Source organism: Prionailurus viverrinus, unplaced genomic scaffold (assembly GCF_022837055.1).
Source record: "Prionailurus viverrinus isolate Anna unplaced genomic scaffold, UM_Priviv_1.0 scaffold_50, whole genome shotgun sequence".
NCBI classification, from domain to species: domain Eukaryota; kingdom Metazoa; phylum Chordata; class Mammalia; order Carnivora; family Felidae; genus Prionailurus; species Prionailurus viverrinus.
The window spans coordinates 2,504,636-2,531,557 of NW_025927613.1; the positions used below are offsets into that span (position 1 = coordinate 2,504,636).

The following is a 26,922-nucleotide window of genomic DNA, read 5'->3' on the forward strand; positions in this document are numbered from 1 at the left end:
CATAGGAGAAAAACCCTTCCCCCAAACTCAGGAGCTTACACATGTCCTCGGGAGCAGGCATTCCCCTCCATGCCTCAGAGGGGTGGTGTGTGTGGATGGCCAGACTATGCCCGTATCCCCCTCTTTCTCTCCTCTAGGTGAAAGCTTTTTAACATTGCTGTAGAGGTCACCTCCTCAAACCTGAGGCAATTTAGGTGCCAGAGAGACAGGGACAGGGAAGGAAAGGAGGGTGGGAAGAGGACTGGGCATCAGCATGCGCAACGAGTTTCTTTTTTTCAACTGAGGTAAATAAAAAAGCTTTATCCTGCAACACTCGGAGATGAGTCTGTGCACCCCCCAAGTCCCAGCCACCGTCCCCCTGCCTTCACATCAGGCTCTTGCGGTACTGACTGTGCTGAGTGGCTGGTGTGAGGTGGGGGCCGGGGGCCTGAAGGTCCATCTGTCTGTACAGGTCCCTCAGCTCCCTGACCTCCTGCAGCACCCTCTTCGCCTGGCTCCAATTGGACGAGGCCTCTCCAAGCAGCCGCTCGGTCTCCAGCAGCCTCTGCTCGGACTCCGAATCGGGAGGGGACCGAGGGGGGTCCTTGGCCTTTCGCTTTCCATCTCCCAGTCCCTGAACCTCTGCCAGCAGCTCCTGAGTCTTCTCCAGTTTCCTGGCTACCAGGTCCTGGATCCGGGAGAGCTGCCCCGGATGGGGTGGAATGAAGGCCGGGGGGTCCTCGGCCTGCAGCTGGGGGGTGCGGGCGGGGGCGGCGTCCCGCTGAGACAGGATCTCCTCCAAAGAAGCGCAGCGGCCTTTCTCCGTGGGGGTCAACTTCTTGGGTGCCTGGGGGGTGTAGGTGGCCCCTCTGTCTGGCTTGTCCCAAGCTCGGGGTAGGCCGCTTGCTCGGTCTGAGGAGGGCTGGATACGGTCAGAGTCTGCTCTCCGCCGGCTGCCTGCCAGCGGGGCCACAGACTTGTCCAGGTCAACCCGGAAGCTCTCGGCACAAGAGGTGGGTTCCTCGGGAGAAGGGTCTTCCTCCTGGATCAGGTCCAAGGTCAGCATCCCATCCGAGGTAGAGGTGGAAGCCTGGAGGGGAGAGGGCGGGAATGAAGGGGAAGAATTGCCAGCAGTGGGCCCTTCGGGACTGACTGGGAGAGAGATGCAAACTGGTCACTTCCCTCCTCCACGTGCCTTCCCTGAATGAGAAGCACGCCATCCTCACCAAGCCCTTGGGCTTTTTTACTTTTTCTTAGTCCTTTGATGGTGGTTTGAACCTTTCTCTCATTTTTCTGTGATCTAAAGTAGCTTCTGCTGGTTTCCCCTATTCTCCGCTTTACTATGAGTTTCCTGAAGAGTGTCTTTCTCCTCTGTCTAGTGGACTCTAAGCATCGAACTGGGTCTGACACACTCAGGATACTCCACACAGCAAGTTAACTGTCCTCCTCCACCTGTACCCTCAGAGCCACGCACCTCAACTGCTTCTGCTCCTGACAACTCTGAGCCCCTTGCCTTAAAACAAAACTTGTTCTATTTCCAGAATACTGTAATAAAAAACCTGACAGGGGTGTTCGGTACCTCACGTGGATTGATACATAAATTGCTTCAATCCTTCCTCACAGCGACCCTTCAAGGCGGGCACGATTACCGTCCCGCTTTACCGGCGGTGACGTGCAGCTTCAGGGAATCACACAGAGAGAGCAAAGCACAAAGCTAGGCCCCAACCCAGTTCTGCCCGGATCTACTGTACCCGGCTGGCTCTCTCCCTAGAGACCGAAGGCTTGGACAGGGAAAGGAACCACACTTTGTGTGTTACAGTGGTTCACGGTGAGCCTTCCTCCTGGAGACGACTGCAGTGCTTAATGCTGTCACCCGCCACAACAGCCAGCCGCTGAGCAGTCGCTTACATTCCCTGGAACAGCATTCACCTCTTCTACTCCTTCACTCTCCTTGTGGGTATATCTCATTTCCCCACAAAGGATGAAATGAGGGCAAGGACTTTTGAACTCACAGTAGGTGCTAAATATTTTTGATATGGAGGAATCAGGCAGGGGGACGGGTAGAGGGACTGCCCCAGCCTTTGACCTTGGTACCACAAATGCCTCTGGTGGGCGGTCTCAGGTACCATCATGTCTGACATAGATGTGGAACCGGCCCTTCCACAACTTTTACTTTCTTACAATCTTACGTACCACGGCCATTAGGTGTCCCCGCGTTGGGGGGCGGCGGGAGTGTTGGATTTTTGCCCTGTCTCGAGTGGGGTGGGCGAGATAGCTGTCTTCCTCGACGGTGACCTGAAGAGATGCACTGTGAGTCATGGGTGCTCTTCAGAGACTCTGTCCTGACCCAGCAGCCCCTGAGGCCTGCACCTGCCTGGACTGGGAAATAAACCCACCCCATTAACTGCTTCTGAGAAGATCCAAGGGCAAGGCATTTACCGCACATGCGGGGCCTCTGGGGCTGGCCCCATGCATCACAAAGCAGGGAAAGAGGAGTTGTGGCAGAGGGACTTAGAAGGTAGGAGAATGGGGTTTTTAAAGGGAGCTAAAGAAGTGTAGCTGGTGGGGGGAAACATGTAAGGGGGGGCCGCCCTGTAATCTCCCCCTTTAGTGAGTCACTGCCTCTGCGCCGGTGTTCCTCCCCTCCAGATGAGCCCCCTGACCTCATCCAAGATACGGTTCTTGGCTCGGGTGATAGCGGAGTTGAGGGCATTGATCCACAATTCCTTCTCTTCTGGACTAACTGCCAGGAAGATGAGGCTGGGAGCCTGTGGGGGAGACATTCGTGGTTCAGCCAGGGCTTTGCGGTTGGTGCCTCACTATGACAGTGAAGAAGTTACTGTCTCATTCCCTCAGACCCAGCTCCTAGAAGGAGAGGCCTTCTGCTTCTGGAGTCATCCATAACCTAAGGAAACCGGTCTTTCTTCCTAGAAGGGGCCACAGCTTAGAGGTTGCGTTAGAAATGACCAGGGAAGAGTTAAGAAGGGTAATGGATACTAATATGGTGCTGGAGAGAATGAGAGGAGGTTCGGTAAAGCACAGGTACCAAAGTAAAGATCTTTAAAGGTCTGAGTAAACAGAATGTGACAGGAACTTCCCTGAGGTCCCTCAGACAAGAGAAACTAGATTCAGAACTTCAACCACCCATCAGGGTACAGGGAAAAGTGATTTTCTCCCAAGAGATGTATGCGTGTGCGTGTGTGCGTGCATGCGTGTGTGTGTCTGTGTGAGAGAGAAAGAGAGAGAGAGAGAGAGAGAGAGAGAGAATGAGAGGAGAGAGAGATATGATCTTTGTGGTCGGACAGTTTAAAGGCTGGCTTGCCCGGAGGGAAGGAAATGGCCAGGATATTCTGGGGTTAAATAACAAAAGTTGGCAGGAGAGCAAGTCCAGGCCTCTGAACCTGGAGTGGAGAGGGAGAACCCGCAGAGGGAAGGGTTTCTCCTCTGCCCCCTACACACAAGCGGGCTGAGGTTCCGGGGCAGAACATACGGGACATACCGTGTTGCCGGGCTGCTTGGAGTGGGCAAGAGTAAACTTGCTATGATTTTTCTTGCTCCTGCTCTTGGATTTCCGGAGCTCTTCGCACTTCTCATAGTCACTCAGGTCAAATACCTCTTGAATATTTTTCTCATCTTTTACCTAGAGGAGGGTTAGAGGGGAGGTGCTGAGGAGAAAATTACTTGGTGCCTCCCCAGAGTGTTAGTTTAGCCCTAACTTGGGAAGCAGAAGCCTGAGGAGAAGGGAGGGATGACAGGACAGGGGGGCTGTCCTACCCAAGGCCCGCTCGCAGGCCTTGCCCCGACTCCTCAGGCAGGCTTCCGTTTAAACCCCTTATCGGCACTCTCTTCAGCTAAGCTACTGTTTCCGGAACCCACGATGTCTCTCTTCACTCTGACCCTGTTTTGTCCTTCAAGACACGGCTTAGACGGCTAGTAGGTTAATCCTATCATCCTGAAGAAAGCAAGACCTGGATAGACGTGGATGCTGATCATCCAGAGGGAGGAGAGACCAGCAGGGCTGGCATCAGGGCACGTCTGGAGGCAAAGGCCACCTCTGGGCGCCCCCATCTTATTAAACATTTGCACTGCTGCTTTAGTACCTGACCTGACTCCCTCCTCAGATCTACACTACTCTAGAGTCATCTACTTCATTCCTTTCAGGAGCTTCAGCACCACAGAAACAGCGTTCCCCTGTGTTCAGTTTGTTGAGTTTGTTCAGACATGCTGAAAAATACACCTGTAGTTAACCCTCCTTCTTCCCTCCAAGGTACTCTGACAACCCAACCTAGCCCCTGCAGGCCTCAAAAGCCATTTAAATCATCCACCTCTGGGCACCTGGGTGGCTCAGTCGGTTAAGCGTCTGATTTCGGCTCAGGTCATGATCTCATAGTTGCTGAGCTCTGTGCTGCCAGCTTGGAGGCTGAGGCCTGCTTCTGATTCTCTGTCTCCCTCTCTCTCTGCCCCTTTCCTCTGCTTATGTGCACTCTTCTCTCTCTCTCTCTCTCAAATTAAATAAGACATTAAAAAACAATCCTCTACCTCTCTCTAGACAAAGATGCACTTATACTGTCCCTGGAGGACGAAATTTCAGACTTGTATTCTGCTACTTCTTGCCATGGTTCCAATTTGAGAGCCTAAGTCCCTTACTGCCGGGCAGTTCTTGTGTCTAAACGTAGCCTTTCCTGCATGTGGTATCTATCTGGCACCCTGGTTCTACCCTTAGCAGCTGTAGCCAGCATTTGGCTCTGAACTCTCTTGCGGAAGGTCTAATCAGAGACCACAATCCTATCCATATCCTCTGACCCAACTATCCTTTGCAGAGTGCCACAAATTCCGGTAACATTTCTGCCAAGGTCTGTTTTATTTTTTCATTATTAAAAAAAATGTTTATTTATTTTGAGAGACAGCAAGTGAGCAGGGGAGGGGCAGAGAGAGAGAGGGAGAGAGAGATTTCAATGCAGGCCCTGAGCTGCCAGCACGGGAGCCCGACTTGGGCCTCAAACTTATGAATCGTGAGATCATGGCCTGAGCTAAAATCAAGAGTTGGGACACTTCACTGACTGACCCACCCAGGAGCCCCAAAGTCTGTTTTAAGACTTGCTGCAGGCCAAGCGGCTGACGCAGAGGAGGGGGGCTAATTGCACGGCCTCATTCGGGTCAATGACTGCTCGTATATCTGTTTGCCCTGGCACAGGGCTGTCCCTTTCCCAGGGCTCCCTGGCTTTGGGCTGGGAAGTGACCAGAGGCCTGGGAGGATTGTGGATGGAAGTGAAGAAGATGTCAGCAAGGGGATCCGAGAACAATTCCCAGAAACATGGGGCAGGGAGGCAGGGTGATGCATCAGGTCACCTGCCCTCCCTCCTCAGATTGGAGGCTATCAGCAGAGACCAGAAGCCCTGGAGAGGAAAGTGCTGGGTGTGTATATGCAACCAGGGAAGGAGAGTTACTTGTTCTGTTTCCCTTACAGGAAGGGGAGAAGGGAAGGGCAGGAACACGGCTGACAAGGAGCTCCAGGAAGCAGGGGACAGTGACAGGGGTCGGGCCCTGACAAGGCAGGGGTTCCCAGGGAAGATGGGTAACTCCAAGGCCCTTGTTCTCTGCTGTACGGTTTTTCCTCTGTCAAGTTCCCAGAGCCTCATTTATAATTTCCCATCTTCCAGAGTGAACCTTTCTTTTCCCCGGAGCCTGCAGAAAGGGATTTTCCCTTGCCAAAACAGATGCCCTGAACCCAGTCTCCTCTACCATGAGATCTCCTGAAGATCTAGTTCCTGTTGCTCTACATCAACCCCATGATCATAAGGTGCCCTTTGACTGAGAATGAGGAAAATGATTAATAACAACAAATACAGAAGGATTTCTTGGTGCAGGCAGTTGTGGGAGATCCTGCCTTTATGATAAGTAACGAAAAAAAAAGACCACTGAAAAATCAAGAGGAGAGGGTTAAGAATATTTTTGCACTAACACATAGGTTACAAACATTATACTTTGCATTTCAAACACAAATCTTGAATCTCTTAGCTCCGGAGCTTATGGGAAGTGGACAGAATAGAGCCTAGAGTCCTGGGTCAGCTTCACCCTCAGCCCAGGCCCGTCGTGGCACGGACAGGCTCCCAAGAAGAGAGGTGACAGTAGGCTGGTTCCCACTTCTCCTGTGCCTTTCTCAGCAGGAGCAGTGGGCCCCGTGACCAGTCAGATGCTCCTGACTCACAGGACACCAGGCATGGGAGGCTGAGGTCATTCCATCCTTCCCCCTGTCTCCGTCCTCCTTCCTCCACACACAAGAAACAAGTATGCTCTTTTGCCCCCCAGACTCTGTTCTTGGGACGAACATAAACAAGAAAAAAAAATGTCTTCTTTCTTCTACCCCTTTCACTGTTCTCATGGTTCCCCTCTGACGTGTAGGAAGTTCTCTCTGACTGCTCACCAGAGTTTCCTGCCATTATGAAGTTTGAGGAAGACAGGAGATACACTTTGACACTTGCTTCTTAGTATTATTTTTTAAACTGGAAAGCCAGCCAATTGTGGAAAAACCTTCTATAGGATTTGGGATTGGCTAGAAGTGGCCCTTAAAAATAAATCCTGCAATCAAATTCTTCTCTCACCTCCCTCCATCACCAAGTTCCTGGCTTAGTGTAAACAGTAAGGCTGAAACACCCTGAAGGGGATGTCTCTCTCTGGCCCTGACACAGCTTCGTTCTTCCCTACTTGCCTAGGTAGATGTTCTGTTCGGATGAATACTTTCTCTAGGACTGTGCGTGTGGCTGTTTCAATACCATAAAAGGATTTATTTACCTAAATAAAGTCTGCAGAAAGCAGAAGAGGTTAGAACTCAGGGTGGACTCCCAGGAGCCTCCGGGGGTTAGGGAACACGGGATTGGGGGAGGAAGGGCCCATCCTACCAGGGGCGCAAGGGACAGTCTCCCAGGCTATGCTGACACAGTCTCAGAAGGTAGGGGCTGGAATGACTTCTAACTCATGGAGGGGCAATTCAGTTTCTCAAGTGGTACGGGTCTCTCGAATTATAGAGATAAAAAAGAGTCTGGATTCAATGATCTGGTCTCAGGTTCTGAATGTGGACTGTGGGCTTCATTTTAACTCTGCAGAGACTTACAGGAGTTCGTGACTCCATTTGTCTCCTTTCTGATACAAATGGGGGAAGTTGGGAATGGTGGAGAATACGTTCCTTGCCTTTTTTTCCCTTTAAATGGATTAGGAAGCATACTGGCTTCCTAGCCTTGGCTTCAACAGAAACAACTACACTCACAGATACCCTACCTGAGGTCATGTGAGGATGACCCAGGGCTGTGCATGTTTTCTGTGATTGGGACAGCTGCACTGGTGAGATGACCTGCGTAGACCTTCCTTCTAGAGACAGGAAAAGAGGAGGCTAGCTGGCTTAGGGTTGGGGGGGACAGGAAGGGGTGGAGGAGAAGCTGAATAGAGTTTTTCAGCAGCAGTAGCAGAGAAGAAAAAATCCTACCTTCAGCCAGCTGCCAGGACGGGGTAGGGGGCAACAGGGGACACTTAGAACTTTTGGGACCTCTTGCAAGGGGGGTTATTGTCATTGCCAGAAAGGTGTTTGCAAAGAAAATTCATTAAATAAGATGCACACTCAACTTCGAATTCCAACCCGGGTCTTCTAGAGAAGGGGTGACCTTTCTCTGCAGATCTGATGGGGGTAGAGACCAACCGAATTGCTGAACTTGCTTTTGGAACAAAATGGGGGTTGAGGGCAGGGGGAGGACGGGGATAGGGAAGTCCCCTGTGGAGGGACAAAACGGGGAATATGAGAAAACGGGGACAGAGGTGGTAAAGGGCACCTACCTCCTTCTCAGAGATGTACAGCTGGTCCCCCTTCAGCACCACATAGCGGTTTTTCCAAATCTCCCTGAAAATCCCTTTCCCGCAGAATTTCCGGACCCAGCCGACCTTCTCCGGAGGTGCGGACGGATGGTTTCCATCCTGAGGCCCCTGCCCCCGGGCAAGAGCAGAACCGTCCGGTTAGGGGGCTATCGCTTTTCCCTCCTCTCGTTCCGTCCCTCGCGACCCCCCTCGGCTCCCCTCGCCCCTTCTTTCCCGCGACCGCCCCCTCCCCCCACCCCCTCCCCAGGCTGGACTCAGGGCACCCAACGTTCGCTCCCCACTTCTCGGCAGGTCTGCGCTCGGGGCAACTCTCTCCCCCACGGCCGCCCTCCCTCGTCCCCCAGATAAACAACTCCAAGTGCGAGAGCGGGGGGCCAGGGCCCAGCCTGGGCGGAGGGCGGCCTCGGGATCGCCGCCGGGCCCCCCGCCCCCGCCCGCAGCCTCGGGCCCCGCCGCGCCGGGAGAAACGGCGTTTCATTTTCTCTCTCATTGTCTCCTCGCCGCCGCAGAGCGCACGCAGGCGGCGGCCGGGAGCCCGGGGGAGGGGGCGCCCTGGGGGGGGGGGGCGCCGGGAGGAAAGTGAGCCAAGTCCGCGCCCCCGAGCCGAGTCCCCGCACGGAAGCCCCCGGGGCGGCGGGGCCGGGGCCCTCGGGGCGGTGGGTGGCGGGCGCGGGCGCACTCACCCTCTTGGCGGAATTGTTCTTCTTCATCGTTCCGGGTGGGCGCGGGCGCGGGGGAAGGGGCGGCTGGCGGAGCTGCCCCCGGCGCCGCCGCCGCTCCGCCCTCCCTCTCCCGGACGCTCCCCTTCTTTGTAGCTCCGGTTACACTAGAGGCCGGCCTCCCTCGCACTCGCACACACACGCACGCCCGCTCCCCGCCCCCCGGCGCCCTCCATCCCGGCGCCCACGCGGCCCGGGCCCCCGCGCGCCCCCGCCGCCTGCTCCCCGGCCCGGCCCGCGCCCCGCCGTTCCATCCGCCGGCCCGCTGACGTTGCGAGTTCAGAATAAAGGGCGAATCGCGGAGCCGGAGATGGTGCGCTCCCCCACCCCCCCTCCTTTGTTTCTGACTCGCTGAGGGTGAAGAAGACGGACCCAAACCCAGCCGGAGAGCGGCTCCCCGGGGAGCGGGGGGGGGGGGCGCGGGACCCACGCTCGCACCTGCGGCCCGAGCGAGAGGTGGGGCCCGGGAGACCCCCACCCGCACCCCCCACCCCGCCGGACCTGCCCGGACAGACCGCGGAGGCAGCCGGAGCGGATAATAGGGAGAGGTTTAGGAAGACCGAGATAACCCAGATCGAGATTGGCTCCCTCCCAAACAGAAAACAAAAACAAGAGCGGGAACTGGCATCTGGAATTCACGCTCCTTAGGTGGCAGAGATAGTGGCCTGGGTAGGTCAGACGTTGGGGAAAAGTTTTACGTTCCGGGAGCATGGGGGTATCGATGTGTAGGGGGACGCGTTGGGAGTGGAATTAATATTAATGCACAATTCTGCCCGTTTACAAAGCCTCGGGCCTTCTTTGAGCCTAAGGATGAAGTGGATAGAATGATCTCCATTGCACACAGAGAAAAGTGAGACTCAGGATGGCTCAGGGATGTGCAGACACACATGCTAATTCGTGGCAGGAAGAGATTTCTCTGTCTCCAAAGCCATTGTCCAGAATATCATGTGGCTTTAAATGTAAGCTCCGGGGGAGGCTTAAACTTCCTACGACCCTGGGTATCTCTTCCCGCCGCACTGACATGTAAACATCCCATCAGAGTCCAGTGGAGGGAAGGGCTCAATGCCCAGAAGATGCTCTGATGACTGGGGGAATGGCTGCTGATGCCTCCTACACCAGATCTGCTTCAGAGCTTACAGACCAACATCTTAGTAACTTCATTCCTCCCCACTCGCCCCCCCCCCCCCCATACGTATTTAAGGGGAGGAGGCGAGTCAGGAGACCCAGGTTTGGGCACTAGTTTCATCATCACCACTTTGTGGCCTTAGGTCAAGTGACCGAATTTCTTTAGGCCTCTGTGCCTCCATGTATTAAAAGATGAGGGATGAACCGCCACTTCCATCAACAAGCAAAGGGGACTATCAGAGGTGACCTGTGAAAGTCCTATGAAAATATTCAAGTGTTGCCCTCTAGGGTCAATTATTGAATAATAGCAAGCAGACACATCTCCTGGCGTATGGCAGACACGCAATAACCACTAAATGAATACGAATCCCCGGCACACAGGAGCAGGGAAAAGGAAGAACTCTTTTTCCGGAGATGTCTCCAGATAAAAGGAAGTATTGGCCAATTTTGTGGTTTGAGGAATGGGGTGGGCTCAGCTTTTTCTGGCATCTGTCAAATGAACAGGGGCTTCTCTCTTTTTCTGGCACCCTCCTTTCCTCCTAATCCAACAATATTCCTCTTAACCTCTTTTCATTTACCATACTAATTAATTCCTCTATTTTAGGCTGATAAAGAAATTTATCCTTGCAAAATGCTCTTGTACATCATTTCTTTAAATCTTTAGTGCCACCTTGTGAGGTATATAGAATAAATATTATTCCCACTTGGAAAATGAGTAAACTGCTCAGCAAATCAATCGGCTTGCCCAAGTTAACCCAGCATGTTACTGGCTAAATGGATTAGAATCCAGGTTTTCTGACTCCAGCCTACCGTTTAGGCTTTGTACACACACACACCACACCATATACACACACAGTCCCTCTCCCCTTCCCACCATCTGTATTTCTCAAGAATAAGAATCCAGGGGTGTCTTCATAATGAGGAAGCAAAATGTCCCAGCGTACTAGCCTGCACGATCTTTTGAGGGCTTGCTGGCCAGAAAGATCAGAGCAGTCTGAATTCAGAGTTTAAGTAGATTCTGGTGTATGGGAAACATGTAATTCATGACTTGCCCTATCTTCCTTCTTTCCCCTCCTTTTAGTCAACAAATATTTGAGTGTCTTCTCTATGCATGGTAGCGGGGTCCTTGTGTGTGGCATCAGGCAGGTGCTGGAGCCTTGTGGAACATCAGGCAGAGGGACTGCTCGGAAATCAAAACCCTCCAAAGTAATTTTCAGATTCCAGAACAGATGCATGTGGGCTGGAGAACCTTTCTTGCCTATTTGCTCCTTAAGATGTTACATAAATCTCTGGGCTTCTCCCCCCACCACTAACCTGCACTGCTGTACTGCCTCATGTTATCCTGCCCCTGCCTTCCCACAGTTTTGTCTCCCCTGGTCCTATTATGCACGCCTCTTCCCCTGTGCCATACTCTTCCGGGGCCTGTTCTCCAACTGGCTTCTCTCCCACCAGGTGATCCTCACGCCACCTGAATTGGATCTATTGGGATCTATGACTTAGGACTGTTTCCAAAGACCAGTTTTTAAGTGAGAAATCTCAGAGTGAGAACTTATGGGCTCTTTTGCACATTTTCATAGCACTGTGTCTTCAGTGAGCTTGACACCGCCATACACATAAACCACAAAAATACGTTAATTTCTCTTTTTGGAGATAAGATACTGGGAGGACCTGTGATGGGGTTACCCCACTAACAGCATCACCATGGATAAGATACAACTGCCAGTTTTTATTCTTCAGTTGACTTTTTTTTTTTAAGTTCATTTATTTTGAGAGAGAGAGAGAGAGAGAGAAAGTGTGGGTAGGGGGAGAGAGAGAGAGAGAGAGAGAGAGAGAGTGTCCCAAGCAAGGTCTGCACTGTCAGCCAGGAACCTAATGTGGGGATCAAACTCATGAACCATTAGATCATGACCTGAGCTGAAGTCGGATGCTTAACGGACTGAGCCACCCAGGCTTTGGTTGACTGTTTTATAAGCCAGTCCACTTGAGGGAGGAATAAAGGAGCTCTCACCAGTGAGGATTTGTGAGTTGCTGCCTGCAAGTTTACTGGGCAAAAACTGTCATCCAAACAGTTGTCCGCCTAAAAGCAGAGCCTCGTCTTTTGTAGAGTAACTGGGACATTTGACTAGGGCATTTCAATCTGTGGAGGAGAGGGCATCAAAAGCACATGAGACTTTAACTAAAATGCTGTTTTTTAAATGGTAAAAATGAAAGGCCACTAATAATGTGATCAGCTCTGTATATCTTAAATAAAAATTTAAGTCTTTCATCCTCAATAAATACCAGGGGCGCCTGGGTGGCTCAGTTGGTTAAGCGTCTGACTTCCGCTCAGGTCATGATCTCGCGGTTCGTGGGTTCCAGCCCCGCGTCAGGCTCTGTGCTGACAGCTCAGAGCCTGGAGCCTGCTTTGGATTCTGTGTCTCCCTCTCTCTCTGCCCATTCCCTGCTTGCACTCTCTCTCTCAAAAATAAACATAAAAAAAAAAAAGAAGAAGAAATGCCAACTTCTGGCATCAAACATCCTGAAGTTAAGGCTCTGTCTCTTTCTTTTTTTAAAATTGTTTATTTATTTATTTTTGAGAGAGAGATATCATGACCTGAGCCAAAGGCAGATGGTTAACCAACTGAGCCTCCCAGGAGCCCCTGTAAGGCTCTTTTCTTAGACTTGGTATTGTCAGCTGGGTAGCAGAATGGGAGCGGGCAAATACTCAGGGCAATGGTCTAAGAAAAGTCTCCGTTCTTACTCTTCTTATTCCAAAGAGTTATCTCGCCTTGATGAAGGGAAGCACAGGTCTTCCTGCTTGGAGGGAGGGTTCTGTTTATTTGAAAAGACTGTGTAACTTGTAACATGCTGCATTTAAAATACTGTCTTTCCCAAATGTCATATGACTTCACTCATAGGAGGACTTTAAGACACAGAACAGATGAACACAAGGGAAGGGAAGCAAAAATAATATAAAAACAGGGAGGGGAACAAAACCTAAGACTCTTAAATATGGAGAACAAACAGAGGGTTACTGGAGGGGTTGTGGGAGGGGGGATGGGCTAAATGGGTAAGGGGCACTAAGGAATCTCTTGAAATCACTGTTGCACTATATGCTAACTAATTTGGATGTAAATTAAAAAAATAAAAAATAAAAAATAAAATAAAATACTGTCTCCCCACGCGAAGGCTATCTCCCTTTTTTAGGATTATAAAAATTGGAAAAGTAGAAAAAAGTACCTAAAGTGACCCACCAAAAAAAAAAAAAAAAAAAAAAAAAAAAAAGAAAAGAAAAGAGAAGTAAGACCTAGCTCTGAGCTATACTACAGCCAAAAGCCTTAGGGCTTCACATGACTGGAAGTTAAAGAAACAATGATGAAAAGGGGGGAGGAGGAATGGGAAAAGGGGGATGGATGGAATGACCTTTATTTTTCCTTTTATTTCTTGAGTTGCTGATTAGTGCAGTGGGAGGGTTGACAGGAATCCAAACTTTTTATGTAGTGATTTTGTAGCCCCAAGTTGGAGATAGGAATCAGTCTTACTGTCCTATTCGTAGTCAAATTTCATTTAGTGTTTACAATGTTCTAAGTGCTTTATATGTATTATCTCATCTAATCCTCACGATCCTATGAGGCAGTTTATCACTTTTACATATATATCATATATATTTATATTTATATTTATATATCATCCCCAAAGTCTGATAATTGTGACAGATTTGAGCCTAGGGTATCTGAGGCTAGAGAATATTTTCGGTTCCACATGAAAGAAAGGTTAAAAAACATATAAAGGGTCTACAGAGAGCCAGAGAGGGATTGTGCTGTGTTTTTGCTATGATCTGAGGATGCCGTAATCTGGCATTAGTGACATCAGCTTCCACTGTTTTCAAGAGAACTGAAATTGACACCAGAACTTATCATCTGCCTTGACATTAATTTTTTGAAGTTTATTTATTTAGAGAAACAGAGCATGCGTGCGGGGAAGGGGCAGAGAGAGAGGGGAGAGAGAATCCCAAGCAGGGTCCGCACTGTCAGCGCAAGAGCCCGATGTGGGGCTTGAACCCACAAACTGTGAGATCATGACCTGAGCCAAAGCCAAGAGCTGGATACTTAATCGCCTGAGCGTTGACATAGTTTAAATATCCTCTGGATAGAAGCGATGCCTTCTCTCTGTTTGGTGTAAAGCCAACTCATGCCTCATCTTGCGAATTCCCATAAACCCCATTAACCCCAAAGAAATAAAAACTTGTATCTTTTCACAAAATGGATTTTTATTGTAGTCATACATGGTTTCTCAGTGCCACAGAAAATTGCAGTGTAGGAACAATTTTTGGATGGCTTTCTACAGAAACATGATGAGTTTTCAAAAATGAGGTGTGCAGGAATGTGGTTAATGAAAAGTAAAAGGGGTCAAGAGAAGGGAGGATGTGTAGCGTGTGCATCAAATGGTTTACTTTTTAAACCCCTCTGAGCTCTGATAACCCTTTTCTCAACTGAGATCCCAACAAAATTCATCAGAAACCAAAGTGATTGTGCCGTCAAATACAAGGAATATATCTGTTTATTTGATAAGGAAACCATGGGAAAGGTGGGTCAGGACCGGGACAGAGTTCTTCTCAACTTGTCCCTGGGATGTGGGTGTCTGTGCCTACAGTTCAGGAGTGAGCAGGCTACCTGGAGGTGGGTTATAAGGACAAGCGTGAAACCCAAGGCTCTCCTCCAACACCTGCGGCCAGTGGGGAAAGCCTGCAGGGAGGTTGAGGGCGAGCTGCGCCGGCCTCCTCGCCCTGCGCCTCCTCTCCCCGCGCCGGTTCAGGTTCACCGTCTGCTTGTGGACCTCGCTGTAACTTGAGAGCTCTCCTTGCTTCTGCTGTGCAGTCCGGAAGCCAGAACTTCCTCTAGGAAACTGACCGGTAGACTTGAGGTTACTCAAAGGGGGAAAAGGAAAAGCATCTCCAAATTAGAAGATCTTGCCCGTGACTTGTGACTGGATGAAGGAGATCGTGAAGAGTATGCAAGGATTACTGTCCTGGTGTGCAGGGCACTCAGACATCCCGGCTAGGAGAGCCCTCCCTCGGTGCTCCTCCCCAGGGTTCTCATGGGGTTTTTTAGCACTAAATCTGCAAGATCTGGTAAGGCTAAAACTTCCCGTTTGAAATTTCTAGTTAGGAACCCAGGAGTTTTAAGGGCAAGGCTACTGTATTAACTGAGAACCACGTTCCATCAAGCACCTCTTATCTGTACTCTCGAAATGGCTTCAGAACTTGGACTGTGTCCCTTCAGTCTCCTCCTCAGCCAGTGTCCTCTGCAAAGTGGCACTAGAATTCATTTTCTAAAATACAGATGATATCCTATTGCATATTTTTGCCTCTTCCACTTGAAGGCCTTTCTTTTGCTTACAGAATGACGCACAAGTTAAAACTTGAGGCCCTTCACATTGTGTCCTTGCAATAACTCATACTTGTGTTTATTGTGTTCTGAGAACTGTTTTAAGCCATACGTGCATGTGTACGTATGTGTGAAATAGACGCTATTATCCTTATTTAAAAGATGACAAAATCAAGCTATGGAGAGGTGAAGTGATTTTCCAAGGTCACCACAGCCAGTAAGTGGCTTAGCTGTGACTCAAACCCAGGCTCTGGAACCTGCGCCCTCGGGCCCCACATATACTGCCACTGGATTGTTCCCTTGCTCGTCTGACTCCACTTCCCACCCTGCGGCCCCGGGAGCGCCCCAACACTTGCTGTCCCCTAAACACCTCATGTGTGTTCCCACCTGTTTGCTCTTAGGTCCTGTGTCCAAAATGCTAGACAGCCCTTCTCTGTCTGATGAAATCCTTTATATATATTTTTTAATGTTTATTTTTGAGAGAGGGAAAGAGAGAGACAGAGCACTAGTGGGGGAGGGGCAGAGAGAGAGGGAGACACAGAATCCGAAGCAGGCTCCAGGCTCCGGGCTGTCAGCACAGAGCCTGATGCGGGGCTCAAACCCACGAACCATGAGATCATGACCTGAGCTGAAGTCGCACACTCAACTGACTGAGCTACCCAGGTGCCCCTGATGAAATCCTTTAAGGCTAAGGATTAAAAGCCACCTTTTCTGAGAAGCCTTCTCAAACTCCTCCATGCTGGACGGATCCCTCCCACGGCTCTAATCACTTTCTGGTGCTATTTTAGCTCTGTATGATTATTCCGTAGGTACTCCTCAGTTATTTCTGTCACACTAGACTGTGAGGTGCTTAGGGTGGGTCTGAGACTTCTTCAATCTCCAAGGTGGATCTCCAGCGCTCACTCAGCACAGATGCTGACTTCTAGCAGGGACCCAATAAAGGTATACTGAATAAGTGAATTCATCTCAATGGCTCCTGTTGGCAAAAGAGCCTTTGCTGTGATATAGGAGCTCTGGGGGCGGTATTTTTAAGTGCCACACTCACGCTCAGGAGACAGACCTGTAGCAGAGGGTTGGAGGGGTGATGGCCAGGTCCCTTATTATTACCAGTGTTTTGCAGTTTTAGACCTGGCAGATTTGGCACTTGGAGGATTTAAATGAAAACTCCTTTGCAAAAGAAAAAAAAAAAAGATGAAGTAGAGGGAAAGGAGTAGAAGCTAAATTCATTTATTCCGCTACTGAAATATGGGCACGTCTGTCTGGACTGGTTTTCTGGCCAGTAGGACTGGAGACACGTGGAGGACAGAAAACAAGTGTCAGGAAACGAAGCAGCACTGCTTTCTTGAAAGACAGCACAAGAAGTCTTTGGTCAGTGATGGTTAAGAATGAAACAAACCTGCTGGGAAACCCTACGGGAATTCAGTGGTGACCTTTATTTGCTTCCCTTCAGACTCTGCTACCGGTGCAAAGAAAAGAAGTAACTTAACTGAAGTTATACTTAATGATCCTCCTCTGCTTATCAATAAGACCCCACATTTTTGACTGCAAAGAGAAAATACTATTTATATTTGCCAAGTCTAATTTTATTTCCTAGGGCCATTGTGACTTTTAAAAAGTATCTATTTGAGGACTTTGATGAGTCACTGCGGAATGCTTAAAAAATTATGGGCGGTGAACATATTGGTATCTATACCCCAAATTTAGACTATGTTTATGAAAAACAACAAAAGAAGGATTTTTCTTTCCTAGCTTTGTTTTAAATCAATTTCACTTACAAAGCAAACTAAAAAGTCCCCTTCTCCTGTGGTACTATAATCTAATTCAATTCAGCTCAGTTCAATTCAATTTAACAAGTGTTTTACTGAGCATCCGTTATGAGGTAGGTGTTGACCTGGGTGTACAAAGGATCACTTGTTAGGGTTCTTTATTTTATTTTATTTTATTTTTATTTTTGAGACAGAGAGAGACAGAGCATGAACGGTGGAGGGTCAGAGAGAAAGGGAGACACAGAATCTGAAACAGGCTCCAGGCTCTGAGCGGTCAGCACAGAGCCCGACGCAGGGCTCGAACTCACGGACCGTGAGATCATGACCTGAGCCAAAGTCGGCCGCTTAACCGACTGAGCCACCCAGGCGCCCCACTTGTTAGGATTCTTACCTTTAAGGGACTGTCTGAGACAGATACAGTCACAATTCAATGTGAGACAAGATATAAACAAAGAAGGTTCCAGAAGCTAACCCAGGAGGTTAATGCTACTGCTCGTCTTGGTTTGTGCTGTCAAGATTCCCAACTCTATGGCAAGAAGCAAGGTGGGCAGTATAAGGCCCCGATTTTATTTTTTTATTTTTTATTAAAAAAAATTTTTTTTTCAACGTTTATTTTTATTTTTGGGACAGAGAGAGACAGAGCATGAACGGGGGAGGGGCAGAGAGAGAGAGAGACACAGAATCGGAAACAGGCTCCAGGCTCTGAGCCATCAGCCCAGAGCCCGAAGCGGGGCTCGAACTCCTGGACTGCGAGATCGTGACCTGGCTGAAGTCGGACGCTTAACCGACTGCGCCACCCAGGTGCCCCAAAGGCCCCGATTTTAAAGTCAACCTCAAGAAAGGCTTGCATCGCACATTGAGAAAAGAGTTTCTTCACTTTCTAGTCTTTGGTAAGGAACTAGAGACTAACACTTATAGGATTTTAGATTTTCATTACTAAAGTAATTTTGTTGAACAACTGTGTTCTTAAAGCTATATAGCAAGACTGTCTATCACCTACATCTTCCTCTTTTTTCACTATATTCCACAGGTAGAAATTATATGGGATTTTTTTTCTTTTTCTTTTGAGAGAGAGAGAGAGAGAGCATGAGTAGGGGAGAGGGGCAGCGGGAGAGAGAGAGAGAGAGAGAGAGAGAGAGAGAGAGAGAGACTCTTAAGCAGGCTTCCACTCTAAGCCTGGAACCTGATGTGGGGGTAGATCCCATGACCTGAGCTGAACTCAAGCTCAAATGACTGAGCCACCAGGGTGCCCCTATATGAGTTTCTTAATAATAAGAAAACCAAAGACACCAAAGGAAGCTAGAATCAAATGTGAAGGGGAATAATGAAACAAAATGAATGGAATTTATGGGAAGCAGGAACCTAGAAAAGGACTTTCTGGAAAATAATGAGAAAAAAACTTGAAATGTTTGCCTTAATGGAGTAATAATCTTCTAATTACAGCCAAACACTAGAGATGCTGGAATATAGGAGTGGGTCCGAGAGAAGGATGTGACGGAGCATTTAATAGCCCAGAACACTGAAAAGTCTTCTCATTTTCCACTGCTTACAGCGCTCAGAGCTACTCTGATATCTTGTACCTCTTTGCTTTTGCACATTCTATTCCCTCTGCCTGGAGGACTGCCCATCTGTGTCATACTTTATCTGAACTATGCATCTTTTACAACTCAACTCTCATATTATCAATCCTCTAGGAATTCATTTGTCTACATGTCTTTTTTCCACTGAAGTCTATAAGCTTTTTGAAGACCCAATACATGAACACATTCTTTTGGTAAAAGTTTTAAATGGTACACATAGAGCTCAGGTCTTCCTGGATTCATCTCTTCCCCGTTACTCTTTCCAGAGGACAATTTGATTAGCAAATATTTGTTAAGTGCCTACTATGTGCCAGGCCCTGTTGTGGAAGCTGTGAATATAGCAATAACCAAAGTAAAAAAGTTCTCTCATGGAATTTACATTCCAATAAGGGAAGGGGAAGATAAAGGAAGTTAATAAGTAAAATACAATAATAATAACACAACAAAAATAATCATGGTGAACTCCTAACACTGTAGGTGAGGTTCTGTTCTGATGAGATAAAAACTATCCCACTTTACAAAGCAACTGAGGCACAGAGAAGCCTAGGTCCTACATCTTGAGAGTGACAGAGTTGGGATACAAACCTAGGCAATCTGGCTTCAGAGTTTATTCTTGTAAGCAGGATGCAGTGGTCTGGGGTATGTCAGATCAAGAAAGCGCGATGGGGAAAAATAAAGCAGGTTTGAAAGAGAGGTGGAGGTGGTGTTGGTGGTGTGAGATCTTAAATCCTGTGGTCAAGGAAGGCCTCACTGAGAAACTGACATTTGAGCCATGACCTGAATGAAGCAACAGAGAAGATTATCTGGGGAAAGAGCAAGTGCAAAGGAACCAAGGCCGCGTGTGCTGGGGAACAGAGAGGAGGCCAGTGTGGCTGGAAGTCTGGGTAGTGAGAGAGGAGACAGAAGGAGATGGATGGGAGTAGAAGATGAGATCACGTGAGGCCTGGTAGCTTGCTGTAAGGATTTTGATTTTTACTTTGAGTAAGAAAGAAAACATCTGGAAGTTGTTTATTTATTTATTTTGAGGGGGTGCGGGGGGGGGGGGAGATTCCTAAGGAGGCTCCACGCTGTCAGCGCACAGCCCGATGTGGGGCTCGAACTCATGCATGGTGAGATGGTGACCTGAGCCAAAATCAAGAGTTGGATGCTTAACCAACTGAGTCACTCAGGCACCTCACATCCGGAGGTTTTTGTGCAGAGATGTGACATGCCCTGAATTACGAATTTTCACAGGGTCACTCTAGTGATACAGAGAAGGTGAGGCAGTTGTAACAATCCAGGTAGAAAATGATGGTGGCATGGACCAGGGCAGTAGTAGTAAGAGCGTGTCAGATTCTAGACACACTTGGAAGCAAAGGATTGTAAGATTTACTGATGAATCAGGATGCAGGTGTGAGAGAAAGAGGGGAGTTGAGGAAACACCCAGGTTTTTGGCCTAAGCATACTAGAAGAAGGATGGTATACAATTAACTGAGGTGGGAAGTCTGAGGGAGGATTAGGTTTAGAAAGATATATCAGAAGCGTGGTCTTGATCATGTTACATATGGATAATTAGACACTCAAACCGAAGTGTCAAGTAGACAGCTGAATATACAAATCTGGAGTTTGGGGAAGAAGTTCAGACTAGAAACAGTGGTTCTCAATGGGGAAGGGGGGGCAGAGAGGTGTCATTTTATCCCCAGGGGATATCTGGCAATGTTTGGAAACATTTTTGGTTGTCGTAACTGGTGCGCTCCGGCATCCAGAGGCTAGCGGCGTTGCTGAACATCCCACCGTGCACAGGACAGTTCACTACGACAAAGAATTATCTGGTCCCCAACATTGATAGTGCTGAGGCAGAAACTCTGGACTTGACATACACATTTGGGAGTCTGTAGCAGAGAGACTTTAAAGCCACGAGCCTGGAGAAGACTGCCAAGGGAGTGGGTACAGAGGAGAAGACTAAGGGCATCTAAGCACTAAGGAAGTCTAAGGACAGTGTTCTAGGGGTTCCAAAAATAGGAAAAATGAACAAAACTGACAGAGCAGGAACGGCCAGAGAGACAGGAAGACCGGGAGACTACAGTTTCTGGAAGCTAAGGGATAAAGGTGTTTCCGGGTGAAGGGACTATTAACTGTGTCAAATGACGTTGACAGGTCAAGTAAAATGAGCGCTAAAAGTTGACTCTGGGTTTAGCCATGTGGAGGTCCCTAGAGACCATAGTGGGAGCAATTCTGGAGAGTGATGGGGGTGAAAACCTGAACAGAGTGAAGTTTAGAAGAATATGTGGGTTCAAGAGAATATGTCAGGAGAGGAATCAGGGACAGTGACTATAAAGAGTTCTTCAAGAATTGTGCTACAAAAGAGAACAGAGAAATGATACGGGAACTGGAAAGAGATAGGAGGCTACCGGAGGGTTTTTAAGGGTGGGGGAAAGTCAGTAAGTTTCTATGAATGATCCACTAGAGTGGGAAAAACTGATTGAGGAGAGAGGAGCCAGTTTGGAGTCATATCCTGGAGCAGGTGAGGGATAAGACCGGGTGCCTATGAGGGGGGCTGAGCTAGGCTAGGAACACTGGTCCCAGGGGACAGGACAGATGGAACTAGCGGGGGAGGGGCAGAGAGAGAGAGAGAGAGAGAGAGAGAGAGAGAGAGAGAATCCGAAGCAGGCTCTGCGGCATGCCCAGTCAGTGTGAGCTTGACAATGCGGGGCTCGATCCCACAACCTGAGCAGAAATCAAGAGTGTGACGCTCAACTGACTGAGCCACCCAGGCGCCCTGGAGGCAGTATTTTCTTTAAAAATTTTACTGTTTATTTATTTTTGAAAGAGACAGAGAGAGAGAGAGAGACAGACAGACAGACAGACAGAGAGACAGAGAGAGAGCATGCAGGAAGAGGTGGAGAGAGAGGGAAACACAGAATCTGGAGCAGGCTCCAGGCTCCGAGCTGACAGCACAGAGCCCGACACGGGGCTCAAACTCACAAACCATGAGATCGTGACCTGAGCTGAAGTTGGACACTTAACCTGTTGAGCCACTCAGGCGCCCAATAAACTAAGTTTATTTTCTAAACTTAGTTGGCTATAGAATCCTTTTTTAGTGGAATACCTATCAATACTAAACAAATGCCAAACACATTTTCTATAGGACAGACCTTGGGAAACACTGAATTAAGACAAAATATTTCCTTGATTATAACCACTTCCACTGAGGAATTGACACTTTCTTACAAACAATGTAACTGCCTATTAAAAAACATAGCTTCTCCTTCCCAGTTCCCACATTAGCACTAGATACCTGACTTATGGGGGAAAAAAACCAAAACCCTAAAAGCAAAGCAAAAGAAAACAAATAAACAGGAGCCCTTGGCTTTATTGTCTCACTGAGAAGAAAGAGGACAAAAGCCAGCAGTGGGATTCTGCCTGTAGCCAGCATTGTGCGTATATCATTCACTGGAGGGCTGTGTGAGGAGAAAGGACTACCCTTGGAGTCCACATGGCAGAAAACACACTCCTCAGGGACACAACTGCCTGTAATATCAGTTATACAGGGGCCTGAAAGGAGGTTATCAACCGAAAACCAAAAGAGCTAGAGATACACTTTCTCACCACTGGGAACATTCAAGACCACATCAATTTCTCAAAGCAACCACAACTACAGGAGTAGGATGGGGACCACCACAAAAAAATACAAGAAGCAAAGCCCCAAATAACCTGCCTGCAGCAAGCATGGCTGTGGAAGGCTCTGTGCTGGCCTATTAATTACACAGGTGCTGACTGGGAGCCTCAAAGGGGACATTTTAAGTGAGCACAAACGGAACCTGAGCTACTAAACATTTTTGTCCTCACAGACCACAACACAAAGGTCATCTGGCAGCTGGGCTACTACCTTCATAGTAAATTTTATCACTGCCCTGGTGTATTCCTACTTGGGATAATAACAGAATTCTGCTCTTGAAGGGTTTCAAAACAAGTGATTGAAGTATGGGTGACGGCAGAGGTGGTTGATGATGAATATCCAGAGTTCCCCAAATAGAAGAGCAGTTAACAGTAGCAGCAGCAGCAGCAGCAGCAGCAGCAGCAGCAGCAGCAAGTAACAGCTATTGACTGCTTCCCCCACGCCAGATTCTCCTGCAAGCATTTCATATATGTTCTATTATCCGTTCATCACCACAGTGATGTGAAAGAGCCATTATGGACCTCCATTTTACAGCTGAAACACTGAGGCACAAAAAGGTTAAATAATTTGCATAAAGTCATATAAGTGGACACATGGCAAAACTGGGATTTAAAAAGGTAGTCTTGGCACTGGAGTCCATGCTCTTAACTGCTAGGTGAAACTGCCTTTTTTTTTTTTAAGAGAGGGAGCATGCCTCAGTGGGGCAGAGGGGCAAAGGGAGAGACAGAATCTTAAGCAGGTTCCACGCTCAACGTGGAGCCCCACGCAGAGTCCAACTGGGATCATGACCTGAGCTGAAATCAAGAGTCTGAGTCACCCAGGAACCCCTGTACTGTCTTTTAAAAGATGAAAGGTACCAAAAAGTGATGTGTAAATCACAGGTCCCATTCAACCCCAGAGGCTCTAATGACAATCCCTGTGAAAGAACAGGTCTCTTGGTGGATACATCACTCAGCTGGGGAAGGTAACAGAGTTTTGGCAGAGGAAAGACAACTCAGGGCTGTGCTGACAATAATCAACTACTTGAGTATTTAATAATCTCAGTGACGTCAAATTGATAACTTTTAAGAATCTGTAGAACATTTCAGTATTTTTTATCATAAAAAACAGAACTGTAGATCATAAGGGTGCCTGGGTGGCTCAGTCGGTTAAGCATCCGACTCTTGATCATGATCAAGGTCGTGATCTCACGGTTCTTGAGATCGAGCCCCACATCAAGATCTGCGCTGACAGCCTGGAGTCTGCCTGGGATTCTCTCTCTCCCTCTCTCTTTCTAAAAATGAATAAATAAACTTAAAAAAAAAGAAATGTAGATAATATATGAAGTAAACAGGTCACTTTTGTGTCACTACACAGAGTTAGAAGTTTTGAACTTTTCCTTCTATTTTTAACTTTCTATTGTTTAACCCAACAAATCCCAAAACAAATATGCAAATACAGATTGGGTCTTACACACTACACAAAAAGGCATATCCTATAAACTTGTAAATGACGAGAACATTTTTCTAAAATGCAACATCCTGACTAAAAGAAACAGAAACTATTCAAACAAGCTTATGTAAAAGAAAAAGGTGTATTAGATGGCGTGGGGCTGGGGGTAAGCTGAAGCGATGGGAGGGAGAAGGGGGTCAGTATCTCCCTCTGACTCTCTTGTCTCTATTTGTGTCTCTCTCATTTATTGGTTTCTCAACTTCACAACGTTTATCTGCTTCTTTCTTCTTTCTCTGATTTGAGTTGAAGTTTTTTTTTTTTTAACCAACCTCCATACAAATTGATGATTTTTGATAGTTTTTTTTTTTTTTTTTTAAGCAGGCTCCTCATCCAACATGGGGCTTGAACTCCCGACCCTGAGATCAAGAGACTGAGCCAGCCAGGCATTCCAAGAATTGAAGATTTTTAAGTTTAAAGAATCAAGTGCACCTAACCTCAGTGTTGCATGGACATGACGTGAAGGTTAAACTGGTAATAAAATCTTTGTGGCTGGAAAATTAGTAATTTAGCATCTTAAAAATATTTGGGGTGCCTGGGTGGCTCAGTCGGTTGGTCATCCGTCTTCATCTCAGGTCGTGATCTCATGGCCTGTGAATTTGAGCCCCACGATGGGGTCTGTGCTGACAGCCCAGAGCCTGGAGCCTGCTTCAGATTCTGTGTCTCCCTCTCTCTCTGCCCCTGCCCCTCTCACACTCTGTCTCTCTCTCTCACTCTCAAAAATAAATAAGCACTAAAAAAATTTTTTTTAAAATATTTATGTTCTGTGACTCTTGATCTCAGGGTTGTGAATTCAAGCCCCATGGTGGGTATACAGCTTACTAAAAAAAAAGTAAAAACAAACAAAAAAAAAATTTATGCTCTTGGAGGCAGTAATTTCACCTTAACATTGCTAGCAGTGCATGAATCTAGGATCACACAAATTTGAACTTGATTTACAGGTTTGCACTTCCTTGTCGTATGACCTAAGGCAAATTATTTCATTTCTCCATGTTCTTGTTTCTTCATTTTAAAATTGAAATCACAACACTACCTCTTGGATCACAAAGATTAAATGAGATAATATATGTAATGAAGTCACCAGACTGTCTGGCATCTAGTATATGCTCAATTATTATCCCAAGTGAATGACTGGACAAGTATATAAGGATACATATAAAATAATGTTTATTATAGCATTATTAATATGATTGAAAAATTATAAACAATTAATACCAAACAATTTTATCCACCACTGTAACACAACACTGTAGTCTTAAGATAGCTCCTGGAACACAGTAGGCACTCAATAAGTGCTGAATGAACAAAAAAGGGTTGGTTGAATAAATTGGGGCACAATCAGACAACAGAATGCTATTCAGTCACTCTAAAAATGACATATGTTGGAATTTTCATTGAAAGTACATGTATAGTACAGTCCTTTTGTTTAAAAATATATGTGCATACATTAATAGAAAAAGGTCCAAAAGGCTATACATACATCAAGATGTTGACATTTCCTATGGTGGGATTGTGGCAGTATGGATATTTTTATTATCTTATTTTTGCTTAGCTGTATTAAATTTTTTTCCTACGAGTATTATGCATTGATTTTGCAGTGAAAAGCTATTTTTAATTTTAAAAATATATGTTCCAAATGCACAAATAAATTGGAACCAAGAGACAGACCTAGATTTGAATCTTGGTTAAATCCAGTTTTTTCAAAAAGCATCTTATTATTCATTTATATGCTTATTTTCCCATTGGACATTGAAATCCTTAAAAATATGGAACATGTCTCCATGTTTGTCTCTTTGTAGCGCCTTTCACAAAACCTTACACGTTATCAGTGCTCAATAAATGCTTGTCAGTGACAGGCAATACACCCCACCACAGCTCTTGCAATGGTGTTTAATGCGTTGGTCACAGCAGCAAAGTAACTCCCTCTAGAATCTCTACGGAGATGGTGATGGTTCCAACACTTTTAAAAAACTGATCCTGAAATGCCCATAAGTGAACAAGAGTGTCCTCTGGATTCCTCTTCCTTTGAAATGCAAATTCTGTTACAGGATCCTAATTTTTCTGTAAATAATTCAGAGATCGAACCAACTTGTGGTTACAGGAGAAGGTCCAAGTTTCTAGTGTTACTTGTTTAGGTAGAAATCTATAAAGTACCTGTTGAAGATAATAATCAGCCCCCTCCCAGCTTCACGTTTATTTACAGAAATCCAAAATGCCAAATGTTTTCTAGGCCCTAAAATGTACTCTCTGCAAAAAAAAGTACTCTCTGCACTCTAACTTACTTACTCTGTCAGGATTATATTATTACCAACCCTTAAATTATCATCTTAGGTAGTGATGAAACTAATAAGAGTTATAACTAGTTAATCAAGTTAACCATTTTTTATTCAAAGAGCAACACTGTCTTAAATCTCATTCTTAATTATTCCTCACTTTCGTACTATTTTTTCCCCTGCTTTGGTTTACAACATATCTTAGTAGGCAGAAAGCTTCACATATTTGTGAATTTGGTAAAAACAAATTCTGCCTACTTAGTAAGTGATATTGATAAGCAAGGGATTAGAAAAATCATAGCTAGATAAATCTTAAAATATTATTTCAGCTGAGTGCTTAGTTGTCCAGACTGGAAACACACCATCTGAGTTCAATTCCAGCTTTGTCGCCTATTAGGTCTATATGACTTTGGATAAGGTTTTCACTTCTCTAAAACCTCAATCCCATCTGGAAAATGAAGTTGATGATAATAAAAATATCTATCTCGTTGGGTCATTACGAGAATTAAACAAAACTGAATGGATAAAGCAGTACTATCCAACAGAAATGTAAAGCAAGTTACAAATGTGAACTGCTACGGGATTCTAAATGTTCTATGACTATATTAGAAAGGTAAAAAGGAAGGTGAGATTAATTTTAATAGCATATTTGGCTTAACCCATATATCCAAAACATTATCAACATCAAAACATTATTAATGAGATTATTTTACATTTCTTGTTTGGTATTAAGTCTTTGCAATTTGATGTATATTTCATATCGGCAGCACATCTCAAATTAGACCAGCCACATTTCAGGCACTCAGTAGCTACATGTGACTAGTGGCTATCTTCCTGGATAGCACAGGTATAACGTGCTATCTAGCACATACTATGGCTAAATAAATTTAATTCTTGGTATCATCATAACTCCCTTTTTAGGAATTGCTATGGATTTTTCTTCAAGTATGTGAATCATAACACTAGCTAATATTGGGTGGTTCTGGAACAATGGCGTTAAAAAACACTGAATTACATGGTCAGAAAACTATTCCTTCTAAAATTACTTTTTCATCTTTCTGACCATATCGAGAAAAAAGTGTCAGTTTGATACTACAAAACTTTG

The 26,922-nt window shown here is 46.7% G+C and overlaps 2 protein-coding genes across 6 annotated transcripts in view; both read right to left on the reverse strand.

Annotated features, from left to right (window-relative positions):
• Positions 1-280: 280 nt before the first annotated feature.
• Positions 281-8,732, reverse strand: PLEKHO1 (pleckstrin homology domain containing O1). The gene is made up of 6 exons (XM_047847995.1): positions 8,526-8,732; positions 7,804-7,950; positions 3,479-3,619; positions 2,643-2,747; positions 2,173-2,274; positions 281-1,069 (listed from the first exon to the last, which is right to left on the reverse strand). The coding sequence occupies exons 1-6, from the start codon at positions 8,550-8,552 to the stop codon at positions 365-367; spliced, it is 1,227 nt and encodes a 408-aa protein (XP_047703951.1). The 5' UTR covers positions 8,553-8,732; the 3' UTR covers positions 281-364.
• Positions 8,733-13,917: 5,185 nt separating this feature from the next.
• VPS45 (vacuolar protein sorting 45 homolog) overlaps positions 13,918-26,922 on the reverse strand; it is a 66,614-nt gene continuing 53,609 nt past the window's right edge. For 3 of the 5 annotated variants that reach the window (XM_047847901.1, XM_047847902.1, XM_047847904.1), the window contains exon 15: positions 13,918-14,592. In XM_047847901.1, the coding sequence (XP_047703857.1) occupies positions 14,313-14,592 (280 nt within the window). In that variant the 3' untranslated portion in view covers positions 13,918-14,312. Of the gene's footprint in view, positions 14,593-24,736; positions 25,606-26,922 lie in introns of those variants that run through there. The other 2 variants (XM_047847905.1, XM_047847906.1) reach the window with 2 other exon arrangements.